The following is a 14,851-nucleotide window of genomic DNA, read 5'->3' as shown; positions in this document are numbered from 1 at the left end:
GGATTGTTTGTTCTCACCACCACCCTTCCTGTGTCTCCCTCTCCAATCCTGTCTCTTCCTTCTCCTTATAGGGTCCTTTCCCATACCCCCATCTTTTTGTTTTGTGACCCACTGAGTTTAACCAGGACCAGACATGTCACTAGATTTGTATATATCCATTAGAGCCTGCTGAGCTCAGCAATGGATAGACAACTGGAACAATGACTATCCTCATCCAGAATCCATCAGTAGCCAGCAGTTCAGCATGGAAGGGTAGGGCCTCATAAGCTCCTCACCAAAGTCCACAACTGTCTGTTAACCAACAGTGTAGTACAGGTCCAGTACAAGCAACCACAGCTGCTCTCAGACATTTATAGTAGCTGTCACATCCCAAAGGTAGTACCTCTCAGGGCTTCTCTTTATCTTCCGGCTCAATGTCAGCCTCAGAGACAAAGTATAAAAGTCCTCTTTAGGGTAGTCAACTGTCACTTGTTCTAAGCACCCTGAGCAGGTACAAACCTCTGCACTCACCACTGTTCACTACTAAGAGAAGCTTTTCTGATGAAAGGTAACAGTAGTAATTATCTGAGTATAAACACAGATACTTAGAACGTAGTTTAGTGCTATATCAATTTATCTAAACAAGAGCCTATGATCTCCGTAGGCATGTGTCTTTGACTACAGGGTTCATAGTACCAGGTATGTATTTCCTCCTATGGAACGGACCTCAAATACAATAAAGAGCTGTTGGCTACCCACATAAGTCATGCCATTATTGCATGAGTAGGCACATCTTGCCTTGCATGTTGGCGTTACAGCTTACAGGATCACTGATGCCTTATATGTGCCAGCAGCCTGAGCGGAACCTTCCAGCACGGGAGGAAGCTTCCAGCTCAGTTCTAGCTTGATTTCTCTACTTCTTGCAACCAAGATGTCTGATCTAGTTCTGGAGGCCAATTAAGAGGAATCACTTAAATCTGTTTTTGGTTTTGTTTGTTTGTTTGTTTGTTTTATGGGTGGGGGAAGACTGGGGCCTACCTAAAATTTGGCAATTTCCTTTAAAAGTAAACATACTCTTAACACATGACCTAGTAACTGTTCTCCTTACTGTCTACTCAAATATGCTGAGTTGAAAATATGTCTATATAGAACCATGCATGCATATATTATAGTAATTTTAATCAAAATTCACCAAACTTAAAAATAGACATGATGTTCTTCAGTAAATTAATGAAAAAGATAGCACATCTAAACAGTACTAATAAAGGATGAGCTATCAAACTAAGAAAAATAGAAAAAAAAAACCTTGCATGTTACTAACTAGAAGTCAATCTGAAGAATATGCATTTCATGTTTCCATCTGTGTGACATTCTGTGTGAAATCTGTGAAGAAAACACAAACTATGGAGACAGTACAAAGATGAGTGATTGCCAGACATTGAGGAAAGGTGAGGAGCAAAAGGCAGAACACAGAAGACTTTTAAGGTAATAAAACAACTCTGTACAACACTGAACAGCAGATACACACCATTAAAATTTGCCCAAACCCATAAAACACATAACAAAAGTGACTCTCCTGTAAACTATGGTCTTTAGACTATAACAGCATGTTGCCATGTGGTCATCAGGTGTAACTAATGTTCTTCTCTAGCGAGGCATATTAAAGGGGGAGGCAGAGGTATCAGTATGGGATAGTTTTGTATCACCTTCCTCTCGGTTTTGCTATGAACCTAAAAGCGCTCTATAAAGTAAAGCATACTTCCTTAAAAGTCAAAGGCTAGGAGCATCAACTTTGCTATTAAAATCACTTCTCTGCTTCATTCTAACTACTCCTCTCAATACTGAAAAAAGACTACAATATACCATGCTGGGCAAAACCTTTTTCTTTCTGCTTCTGAAAATGGGTAATAATTAGCTTGATACTAAGATCAAATAAGTATACATTCCTTTATCGTCTGCATTGCTGATCAGGCCCTTTGGCAAGCTCAATTTACACTTCAAAGACACAACTGGACTATTTCCTCTGTTCACCAGGCTGTACCATAACCTAATCAAAATGTTAATGGATAGTTGTACAGAAAAGAACTAATACAGCATGCTGGAGTCCAGCTATTCATCACAAGGTCTGTTCACAGGGACAGCCTTTGAAAATTTAGGAATACGGAATTCAAGAGAATTCCTCCACCTAGCTGATAAGACTGCTCACTGTGCCTAATGCCCATGCTGCATGGTTTATACTGAGCATCTCTTTGCTTGTAGAAACCTGGAAATAGGGTAGACCTAGACAGTAGCACCCTTAAAAAACTGAATCTCTGGTGAGATCATATCAGCTCTCAACAGTCCTAGAGCAATGAGGTGGACCCACGTGAGAACAGTGAAAACGCTAGGCACTGGGTGGTTCCCAATGAATTTCACTCAACATACCTTTCCTCTTTGTCGATTTTATCTACTAAAACATCAATATCCTAAGTACTGTGAATTGTCGCAGTGAGTCAATGAGCTTAGAACTAGCCCTAACTGATGTCAGTCTATCTGCCTTTAGAAAGGAAGGAAGGTAGAAAGGAAGGAAGGGAGGAAGGAAGGAAGGAAGGAAGGAAGGAAGGAAGGAAGGAAGGAAGGAAGGAAGGAAGGAAGGAAAAGAAAGAAAGGAAGGAAGGAAGGAAGGAAGGAAGGAAGGAAGGAAGGAAGGAAGGAAGGAAGGAAGGAAGGAAGGAAGGAAGAAAGAAAGAAAGAAACAAAGAAAGAAAGAAACAAAGAAAGAAAGAAACAAAGAAAGAAAGAAACAAAGAAAGAAAGAAAGATTGCACAAAGGAAAACCCATAAGGCACTTTTACAAAACTCACCTCTAATATTAACTGACATATCATTCTGAAGCGTTTCCTGTGCTATTATCCCTCTTTCTCTCTTACCCTCTCATAAATCGAATTCAGACAGCAAAATACAACCTCATTTAATATTCCCTTGTACTTTATTTTAATGGGAACACACAAAAAAACAGTCATCAATTATGTGGCGTTCTAGGGATCATAAATTTTTCTTTGAAAAGAGATTATATAAATCCCCTTTTAAGAAAACTTCAATATAGCTATGACTTGTCAAAGTGGCAAGTCTCAAAAGAAGTGTGCTGGGGAATCAAAAGAAGAGTGCTCAATACAATCTCAAAGAAAGAGTGCTGGGCAGATAGCTCAGTGGGTAGCGTTTGCTGTAGAAACATGAGGACCTTACACTAGCTCCCCAGCACCCATCTTTAAAAATCACTGCCAACAGGAGCATCACGCGTCTGTAATGCCACTATGGGAGATGGAGAAAGGACTCCCACGGGTTTTCTGGCCAGGCAGTCTGGTCAATTATGGAGTCCCAGGTTCAATGAGACCCTGTCTCAAAAGTAAGGTAGAGAGCAATGGAGAAAACACCCAGCATTGACCACTGCCCTCCACAAGCACACACAGAAAGAAGTGCACATACACACTTTCATAACCCCAAAGAAAGACAACTTTCCAGTTCCTTAGATGAGTATGAGTAAGCTCCATAGAAAGTAGTCAAACAAGCCAAGGAGGAAGAAGAAATTACCAATCAAGTCGAGCTGACAGGTAGAAAAACCTATCCAAACAGTGCCTTGCTATGGACAGTACCGCCTAGAAGCCTGGGCACACGAGGTCAGACCTTGCAGAGTAGAACACACACGCATCTAAAGGGGCAGAAAGAGGGCAGCAAAGCAGGCCTGGGTGCTCATGGCTGGGCGCTGGATCCACAAGAGACAGGAAGGAAAAGCCCAGCAGCATCTGCGACAGTTTGAAGTGGGTGACGACGGCAAAGCTAGACATGGACAATCTACAGGCTGCTCCATGAGAAGTGAGGCCATGCCCACCCCAGAGCGGTCATCAATGAGCCAACTTCAGTTATCCTCACCCAATGGGATGCAAGAGTCTAACCCAGGCATCAGGAGCCATGATTGAAAAACAAAAATCTTCAAAGAACCTTTACAAAGTACATGAAATGAGTTACAAAGAGAAAATATTGTGACCAAGAGGTAGCCTGCATCAGACTCGCTGAAGTGGATACATAATAAACTCTCTGAGGATTTGCATTCCCTATATATTCAACTCTAGAGACCCTTTTTGCAAGTTAGGCAAATTGTTCTACACAACTCATTCTACACCAACACTTTCAAGAAATAATACACTCTACAGGATGACGACATACCCAGATATAAAGATATATCATGTTATACCTAGTTAACATATGTGATAATTATTCTTCTGTAAATAAATGTTTGTCAGATCTAACTAAATGGTTTAAAATAATCTGACATCTTTGAACTGTAAAGGCAGCAGTGGTGTTCTGCCCCTCCCATCTGGGCTTCTATCTCTTCAGTGACGCCATACTTCTTTAATGACAGGAGTGTAGTGGCTAATGTTTGCCAAGCAGATCCCATCTCACTACTCATTTTCAAAAACAAATAAGGATCTGTTTGGTGTTATCAGTTCAAATACAAAGGGGTTTAATTTTAAAAAGGAAAAGATAGGGGACAATTAGCTCAGTGCAGAATGGTGGCTCCCTCTTGCAGAGGGAGAAGCAGATGGCAGCAGCAAAGACCACACCAGGGCCTCAGATGTCATGGCAACAGTCTATTTCTTAAATTTTGTCCTGGTTCCCTGATTATAATCTTATTGCAGTCGAAAGCCTGGACCTACGGCTTGCATAGAAAAGATTCCAATAGCTCACCGTTAAAATTTTAAACACAAGTTTTGCAGCCATCCCCCTATTCATTTTTCCAAAAGGACTTCCTCATCTGTCTACCTACTTACCTACCTACCACCCACATAACTGTCCATCCGTGTTGCTGGAAATACAGCCTGTTGTCTTATACTAGAGCAAGTGCTCTATCACTGAGCTATATCCTAACCCCTCCAGATGTATTTCAGAATCAATTCTGCAAGTTTTACAATTCTCATTGAGATTTTTAAATAAACAATTGCCATCAATTTATAGATGAAATTGGTACACACGTACACACACACACACACACACACACACACACACACACACACACACACACGATCATTACTCGAAGACAGTATGCTACAAATGGTCCCCCCAAATAACCACGCTCAGGCTCTATTTGTGTTGGCCTTCCCCTGCTACAGTAATCTAGATACTGAACCCTGCTAGTCTAGACACCCAAGACTAACTGCCTCATGTTTCTCCCTTGCCCCGCCCCCAACACTCCAGTGCCTCTGCTCAGCGCCTACAGGAGTTCCTGGTGTCGCCCTCTCAGTGGGTAGTGTGTAGAAGCACCTGGCTCGGCAAGCTCTCTGCCTCGCTGCTCAAAGCAGGGGTTTTGTCTGTTCCCGTGCCTGGTTCACCCTTGACTCTGTGACCCTACGGTGTTCCACTGAGGCTGTCTCATTAGCGGCAGGCCAAGTTTCTCACTAAGGACGAATGGAGCATAGAGCAACCTAAATTCTAGGGACATGATGATAAAACATTTCATCCTTGATAGGGACAAAGTGTTTAAAAAAAAAAAAAAAAAGCAGGGATAAAGCTCTGTCATCCTGAACTACAATGGCACAGCTGAAATTTACTAAATATACCACAGGGCACCAAGAGAGTTTCTCAAAAACAGTAAAGGACGATCCATTTGTGCTTTCAAAAGACACTGCAAACTCTGATGGCAACAGCACCCTCTGCTGGCTCTTAGTGGGATCACGTGAAGAGGGAGGAACGCACTGAACACACGTAGGAAAGTCCTCTCGCCTACTAAAGCCCTAAGAGTGGGGAGGGGCGGTGCTCGCACGCAGTCTAGAAACGGCCATGACTGAATTTCACATTCCCTCACTGACTCCCACTCTTGCACGTTCCAACAAGTACCTTATTCCTGACAGGCGCGTCCCCTGTGTGGGGCTGGACTGGACGGTACTGCAGCACAGGAGACCCTGCTCTGACCACGGCCGGGAAACCAAGGGCTTTGGAAAGACAGTTACAGACAGATGCGCGCGCTAGCTCTCTCTCTCTCTCACACACACACACACAGGGAGAGAGGGAGACCGACCAATGGCTACGTATCCAGGTGTTTGCTCTGGAGTGAGGTGGGCCAGGTGCAGATGGGAACCACATCACGGCAGCCTCATGGAATCAGGTGACCAGCTGTTAGCCGCAAATCCCGCGTCACCAACACAGGAGAAGAGGTTCTACGTCACAGTTTCACAGTGCACCATCATCAGGTCACTAGTGCTCACAGTGCACCATCAGGTCACTAGTGCTCACAGTGCATCATCATCAGGTCACTAGTGCTCACAGTGCATCAGGTCACTAGTGCTCACAGTGCACCATCAGGTCACTAGTGCTCACAGTGCATCATCATCAGGTCACTAGTGCTCACAGTGCATCAGGTCACTAGTGCTCACAGTGCACCATCAGGTCACTAGTGCTCACAGTGCATCATCATCAGGTCACTAGTGCTCACAGTGCATCATCAGGTCACTAGTGCTCACAGTGCACCACCATCAGGTCACTAGTGCTCACAGTGCACCATCAGGTCACTAGTGCTCACAGTGCACCATCAGGTCACTAGTGCTCACAGTGCATCATCATCAGGTCACTAGTGCTCACAGTGCATCATCAGGTCACTAGTGCTCACAGTGCATCATCATCAGGTCACTAGTGCTCACAGTGCATCATCATCAGGTCACTAGTGCTCACAGTGCACCATCAGGTCACTAGTGCTCACAGTGCATCATCAGGTCACTAGTGCTCACAGTATCAGGTCACTAGTGCTCACAGTGCATCATCATCAGGTCACTAGTGCTCACAGTGCACCATCAGGTCACTAGTGCTCACAGTGCACCATCAGGTCACTAGTGCTCACAGTGCACCATCAGGTCACTAGTGCTCACAGTGCACCATCAGGTCACTAGCCATTCCAGCGCAGACAGTCAGCAGTAGCCAGGCTAACTCTGCATACATAAACATACATGTATATGGACACATAACGAAGGAGACAAGGATAACACAAATAAGGAAAAGGATTATAAGTTGGTAGATTCTGCAAACCGACAACACTGAAGCTCTGTGTTTATACAATGTGAAACTACTTCACATTTTTAAAGCAGTAAAAACTGAAAAATGCAATTAGTGCTTTAGAAACAAATTTGACAGAATGGTTGGTAATTTGTACAAACCATGTCCAGTCAGAAATAGAAAACATGCCTGGTGCTTTTCTTGCAGTGAGATGAAATAGATACATAGGAGCTACGTTCAGATTTTTTTTACAAAGAAATGTTACCTCTAGTGAAGCTCCTATACTCGGTATACACAGAACGTCGGGGCTCCTGATGATCTGTGGGGCTTCCTCTAGTGTGAATAGTTAGGGGCTTACCTTTTGTGTGTGTTGTAGAGAGAAGGAAAGGAGAAAGCCAGGGCAAAACCACAGTGGCTCCTCTGGACCTGTGAGGTGGCCTGAGAAGCAGGTTGATTGGCATCGGGGCCTGTCTGGACTCGGAGAGGCAGGCAGCAAGGTTTTCCTCGTGGCATGCTTCTCAGCCCTTGCCTTCCTCGTGCCGTGGCCACCCTCTGCAGCAGCAAGCCATCCCTCTGCCTCCTAAAAGAAGCACAAGAGCTTCCTCCAGAGACGCCGCCCAATGGACCCGCGCCTCTGTGGTGAAGAAGCACAGAGAGGTTTGGTACAGGCCGTGATTCCTCACACAGCCCTTCAGCAGTGTGGCCCTCAGGAGCGGTCAGCACTAGCCGGCCGAACTCCACATCTATTGAGTATACAAACACATACACAGAAGGAGATGAGGACAACATGAACAAGGAAGGGTATAAATCACTGGAGAACACGCATGTGCACACCTCTGGAACACTCAGACTGACACTCTGGAGACAGCCAGGAACACACTGACAAGTACAGCATCAAGGCGATCTTCTAAAATACAATTAACTGGTGAGCCTGAACAGCGTGACGTAAGAGCTATGGGAGGCCTGAGACTCCAGAGGTGGCACGGCAAGGAGTCTCACTGCACACCGACGGTGAGCCAAGCCTGAGAGTGGCCATGCGGAGATGTGTGGGGACACCGCAGGCGTGAGGCAGGCCATGACCACGGGAAGCACTGGCCTGACACATACAGCCCAGGAACCTGGCCCTGCGGTAGCAGGCTGAGCAGAGCAGGGCAGAAGCCAGGTGGGGTGAGACCATCGAGGGCACAGTGACAGTACTGGGACCGGGCAGGAAAGAGTTTGGACTCCACAGACCATAATAATGGTCCCAAGGTTCAAGTGGAAGGAGACCTCTGGGGAGCAGCTGCAACAGGGACGACCCGACTCCCTTATCCCCTCACGAGGCACTACTCTCCGTCCCTCGTCATCAAAGCCCGGTTCTCACCACAGCAAGGCCTGGGCAGTGGGAGAGGAGAACTGGTCGGGGGGGTGGGGGCAGGACACCCTGACAGTTGGCACCACGACACAACAGGCTAAGTTCTCTGCCAACACTATCACCACCAAGGGCAGAGACATTGGCCAAGTGTGGATTAGGGTATGGTGGTACAGACCTGGATTCCAATGAAGAGATTGCTTTTCTGCAGAGCCTCTGTGACAGAACAAAGGTAAATACTGAAGTACACAGACAGCATCTGAGGCCCAGGAAAAGGCAGAATTTTCCAACTCTGCAGAGAGCAGCTGCTCTGGAGCAGAACCATGACCATGGGCTGGCAGTGCCTGAAAACAGCCGCCCAGGGCAGAGGCTCACAGCAGTTCCATGCCCAGATTATCAAAATGGACTCAAAAACATAAATCACATGATCATGATCATACCAGTAGATACAAACAGCCCTTGGAAAAAAATCGAACAGCCTTTCATGATACGGGATGAAAAGAAGCTATGAATGGACACAGCACACATCAACATGATAAAGGCTACGTACCACAGACCTGTAACCAATTATCACGCTAAATGAGAAGACTAGTGTGTCCACTCTCTATGCCAGTTCAATACAGAGCTCAAAGTTTCAGCTACAGTAGTAAGACAAGAGAAGGAAATAAAAGGGATACAAATAGAAAACAAGGGGGAAAGAGTCCCTATACCTCCCTTTGCAGATGATATGATTTTATACTAGACTACCCAAGAACTCTTAGAACTGGCACACTTTCAGCAAAGCAGCAGGTGAGAAAATCAGAACATGAAAATCAATGGCCTTCCTATATACCAATGGCAAACATACGGACAAATCAGATAAGAAATGCCATTCACAATAGCCACCTGTGTTGGCTAGTTTTGTTTTGGGGAGGTGTTGTGAAATATCAGCTGAATGTGTTACATTTATTTATACTGTGGAATATTTGTTTAATGATGCAAAGATGTGTTGCATTCTTTTATGTTGCATTTGTTTAACTCTGTGAGGCTGTGTTACTTTGCCTGGTAAAACCTTGATTGGTCTAATAAGGAGCTGACTGTCCAATAGCTAGAGACAAGAGGGACAGGCAAGGCTGCCAGGCAGAGAGAATAAACAGAAGAAGGGGGTGAGCAAAGGAGGAGGACGCCAGGTGCCAGTCACCCAGCCAAACGCCAACCACACAATATGAAGGAAAGAAAAGTTATACTATATGGAAATAAAAAAAAAAGGTAAAGCCCAGAGGCAAAAGGTAGATGGGATAATTTAAGAATAGCTGACTAGAAATAAGCCAAGCTAAGGCCAGGCATTCAGAAGAAAGAGTAAGTCTCCATGTGTTTATTATTTGGGAGCTGGATGGCAGGACCTCAAAGAATAAAAAGAAAAAACTACAGGGAAGGGAGGTGTTTGTTTTGTTAACTAAACATGAGAGGAGGGAACCTCAATTGAGAAAACACCCCCATCAGACTGGCCTGTAGGCAAGCCTGTGGGGTCATGTTCTTGATCCATGACTGATAACTGATGTAGAAGGAGCTTGGAAGACAGGAATGATAAAAGAGACAGAAGCATGGGATGCAAAATCTCCATCAGGACCACTGGTACAATATTTTGACTTAAGAATCTGTGACTCTGGTCAGAGAGACTAAAGAATTAGCTATGATAAATAAAGGATCAGTATCACTGAAGAGAAACATCTGTTTTAGCGGGACAACTGTATCGACTAGCCAAGGCTGAGAAATCAGATGTGATTAAGAAGAGACCAGCATCACTGAGGCAAAATCTTCCAAGAGTACTTCTTCAAGGTCAGCACAGAGACACTGTGTCCAGGGTGGCCAAGCCGGCATCTCATGCTAATAGCAAAAACTTGGCAATGTGTAGAATCCTTCAGGTAGTACTGGTTTGAAGGCATGAATGGGGTCTTGGAGAGCAGCTGAGGCTTGGCAATACATGGCAGGGTTGGAGCCCCTGAAAAGAGGGTGGAAAGGGCAACTGATGAAGACAGCCTCTGTTGCAGCAAAGACCCCAGTATATTGGAAATATCAGCATCATGGGGAGACTGCCAAGGACAGCAGCAGCTGTGGAACAGAACTAACCTGAACTTATGAGACAAGTTATGTGAGCTATGGGTTTCAGTGCCCAAGAGGTGGAGTCGCTCAAGTGCCTTGTAGCCCAGATAATCATATGTGGGTCCCAGACATCAAGCACTGAAATTTTTACATTGTTGATGTTGGTTTTGCTTTGATTCATGATTGTTCCCTAGTTCCTGCCTCTTGGAGTAACAAACTACATAACATTTATTATTATTATTATTATTATTATTATTATTATTATTATTATTATTATTAGAGCCCACAGTTGAAAAACTTTGGACTTTTGAAGAAACATTGGATTTTTAAAGAAAACTTAGACTTTTAAGACTGTGGGACTTTTAAAGATAGAAAAACAATCTTAAAATACATATGAGAGCAGAAAAGACCATGAGTAGCCTAAGCAACCCTAAACAACAGAGTATGTTGCGAGTTACCACTATACATAATTTCAAGTTGTACTACAGAGCCACAGTAATAAAAACAGTATAGTACTGGCACAAAAACAGGTGCATAAACCAGGGGAATAGAAGAGGGGAACCAGAGTCAAGTCACTGCAACTATAGCCACATGACTTTTAACAATGATGTAAAAATACTCATTAGAGAGGAAAATGGTATCTTCAACAAATGGTGTTGGTCAAAATGGATATCAACATGTAAAAGAAAGAAACTAGATTCTTAGCTCTCATCCTGAATAAAATTCAGCTCCGTATGGATCAAGGACTCAACTGAAGACCAGATATTCTGAAACTGCTAGAGGAAAAAATAGTAAGTAAGCTTCGGCATATAAATATGGAAGGGTAAGGATTTTTCTGATAGCACTCCAATAGCATAGGAAACAAGACCAGCAATTGATAAATGGATCTCATAAAACTAAAAAGCTTCTGTACAGAAATGGAAACTGTCAATCAATGAAAAAGGCAGCCCAAGAATAGGATAAAATCTCTGCCAGCTACACATGTGACAAAGGATTGGTATCTAGAAAACACAGGGAATTAAAAAAAAAAAAAAAAAAAAAAAAACTAACCATCAAGAGAACAAATACCACAATTTAAAAACAGCCTATGGAACTAAATAAAGAGTACTCAAAAGAAGAAATACGAACAGCTCGTAAACAGTTTTAAAAATGATCAACATCTTTAGTTGTGGTAATATTTTGTTGTACTCTAGTAAAATTTGCCTGAAGATCAGAGGACAGAACAAGCCACTAGGTTAAACATAGAAGCCAGACACTTTTAATCCTAATACTCAGGAGGCAGAGATCTGTCTGGATCTCTGTGAATTCAAAGCCACCCTGGACTACATGATATTGATCCAGTCTAGGGGAGAAACAGAGCCAGGCAGTGGTGGCACAGGCCTTTAATCCCAGTACTTGGGAATCACACGCCTTCAATCCCAGCACTAGGAAGGAAATAATATGGCTGGGCGGAAAAACGTATATAAGGTGTGAAGGGACAGGAACTAAAGCCTTTTCAGCTGGACCCCTTTTAGCTAAGGAAGCCTTTTGGCTGAGGACTCAGAGGCATTAAGTCAGAGGATTCCTGTAAGTCAGAGGATTCATGGAGTAGGTGAGGTGAGACGTGGCAGTGGCTTGTTCCTTTGTCTCTCTGATCTTTCAGCACTTAGCCCAATATCTGGCTCCGGGTTTTGTTTTGTTTTGTTGTTGTTGTTGTTTTTATTAAAAGACCATTTAGCAATTCCAGCAACATTTAGTCACCAGAAAATAAGGATTAAAACTACTTTAAGATTGTATCATAAATGGCCATCATCAAGGCTATAAGTCTCAACAACTAGCTGCATGGGGAAAGCAGAACCTTATACAGTGTTGGTGGAAATGTGAACTTCAGAAATCAGTCTGGAGGTTTCTCAAAAAACTAAAAATAAGAGTTATCATATGACCCAGCTATACCACTGGGTATATTTATACCCAAGGATACTTGGACAACTATCTTCATTGCTGCTCTAGTCAAAATAGCTAGGAAATGGAATTAGCCTAGATGTCCATGAACTAACTGATGAAAGAATAATAAAAATGTGGTACATAAACTCAACAGAATTCTACTCAGCCGTAAAGAAAAATTGTTATAAAATTTGCAAGTAAATGGACAGAACTAGAAATAATACTGAGTAAGGTAACTCAGGCCCAGAAAGACGGATGCTACAATGTTTACAATTCTCACATGTAGATTCTCAGTCCAGCTCTTCAGTTGTGTGTGTTTGACTTGGAGTACCTGTAGATTCTACAGTGTGGAAGCTGGGCAACTACAAAGGGAATATGGGAGGTGGTGGGGTGCCTACGGAAGTGCAGAGAGTCAAACACCGCTGAAACAGGAGAGAGAGAGAGGGTGGGCACACGAGGACGGCTGAAACACAAAAGGCAGAGGGGCGAGCGAGAGAAGTGGGCAGGGAGGGAGGAGTAACCAAATGAAAAGCGTATCAAACAGTTATGCAGACACCTACCATCGTGTAAGGCAACTAGAAATATTTTTAAAAAGTTAAAAGGGAAACAGCTGACATGGGTAGACAGTGCTGTTCCTAGAATCAGTGGGTCAATAAACAAACTCCCACTGCCAGCTGTGGGATACTTCTGTATGAAATGTTGGTCACAGAGGTCCCACTGGCTTCAGAGCCAATATGAGCTCCTGTCAGTCCTCTTGAGTGCCCTCCAGAACCAAATAAAAAGGATCTACCTGCTGCTGGAAATATGACACACCTTGGTAACAAGATACAGACAAAACAGGACCTACACTGAGTCTTCAAAAGACCGGACTGTCAACAGTCAGTCACGGATGAGGGAGAGGCTCAGAAGCCCCTACCTTCCCTGCTGACTTTTGGTGAGGGACCGTAATCTCCCTCATTTGTGTATCCAATGGTGAGTCCACTGAGTTCCCAAGGATAGTTTCAAACCCGTGATCACACAGACAGCCCTATTAAACTCGGTAGGTCACAGAACAAAAGGAAAAGACATGAAGGCAGGAAAGAAATCTGTAGAGAAGAGGGGTGGACAAGGATCAGAGGGGAGGTGGGGGAGCAGTCACAATACACTATATCCATGTGTAAGATAGGGAAAGAACAAATTTAATTAATAAAAAGTGAATGCCAACAAGCACAAGAACCTCCCTGAGCCCAAAAGGCAAGGGTGGCTTTCAGACTAATGCACAGGTATGAGAGGCACAGACCACCAGACTAATGCATGGGTGTGAGAGGCACAGACCACCAGACTAATGCATGGGTAAGAAAGGCACAGACCACCAGACTAATGCATGGGTAAGAAAGGCACAGACCACCAGACTAATGCACGGGTGTGAAAGGCACAGACCACCAGACTAATGCACGGGTGTGAGAGGCACAGACCACCAGACTAATGCACGGGTGTGAGAGGCACAGACCACCAGACTAATGCACGAGTAAGAAAGGCACAGACCACCAGACTAATGCACGGGTGTGAGAGGCACAGACCACCAGACTAATGCATGGATATGAAAGGCACAGACCACCATGATACAGATTCCTGATGATAATTTTAGCTTCAAACGGAAGACTGGCTATAGCTAGTTATAGGACATTAAGTAAATAAAAATTCAAAAGTCCAATGTCACACTAAACATGAATAGTTTTAGTCTACCATAAAGGGTATTTCTTAATTGACCAGCAGTAGCTGAAGGGAAAGAACTGGGTGCTTACTTGCTTCTGTGGCTCACAGTGGTAAGAGAACATGCTTTACAGAAAAGTTCGGCCTACAAATCTAAAACCAACGCCATAACTTTTTAAAGTCAACATTTTTCTAACTCAAACAGAAAAATCTGATTTGGACAAGGGTCATTAGGTGGATGGCAGTTCACCAGGTGGAAGAGGATTAGGGTAATTATGTTTGAAAAAGAATGCCTTCCCAGTGAGGAAACACAATAGTCCTCTTAACCAAATGATGAAATCCAGCATTACTGATAGGGCAGCCTGACATAGCATGCCTTATAATATGACACATAATGAAGTTCCATTTTCCTCTATAAAATATACTCACCAAAAATATTCAACTTGAACCCAAGCAGATCTACACTAGACTTCAAGAGTTCACAAGCAACCCCAAAAGGGGACAGGCAGTGCATCAGAATAGGGTATGCATTCTGAGCCTGAGTTTCCTCCGGCCCTTCCCTTAGTTTCGGAAAGTGTGGCAAACGGCAAACCCCGAGACAGTGCACATATGAGAAAAACCGGCTTCTCTGTGGTCTCACTCTGTACGGCCGTGGCACTCACCCTGTGACATTTTCCAAATTCCTGGGAGAGGGAAGATTTGGAAGTAAGAAAGACAGTCTGGAATGTGGTCAGAAAAGAGGAGGCAAGCCTCCTCTAGAGGTGAGAGAACGGTGGAGACAGAGCCAGGGTCAGAGCAGCTGTG

The 14,851-nt window shown here is 43.9% G+C and overlaps 1 protein-coding gene across 6 annotated transcripts in view; it reads right to left on the bottom strand.

Annotated features, from left to right (window-relative positions):
• The window catches only part of Fbxo15 (F-box protein 15), a 55,637-nt gene that overhangs the window by 16,417 nt on the left and 24,369 nt on the right, over window positions 1-14,851 (bottom strand). For 4 of the 6 annotated variants that reach the window (XM_037197232.1, XM_037197234.1, XM_037197235.1 and 1 more), the window contains exon 9: window positions 14,710-14,730. The exons of the other annotated variants lie outside the window; for them this stretch is intronic. In XM_037197232.1, the coding sequence (XP_037053127.1) occupies window positions 14,710-14,730 (21 nt within the window). The remainder of the gene's footprint in view (window positions 1-14,709; window positions 14,731-14,851) is intronic. 6 annotated transcript variants of the gene reach the window in all.

This window comes from Peromyscus leucopus, chromosome 19, assembly GCF_004664715.2.
Source record: "Peromyscus leucopus breed LL Stock chromosome 19, UCI_PerLeu_2.1, whole genome shotgun sequence".
Classification (NCBI taxonomy): Eukaryota; Metazoa; Chordata; class Mammalia; order Rodentia; family Cricetidae; genus Peromyscus; species Peromyscus leucopus.
This window is presented reverse-complemented; position numbering and strand designations above follow the sequence as displayed.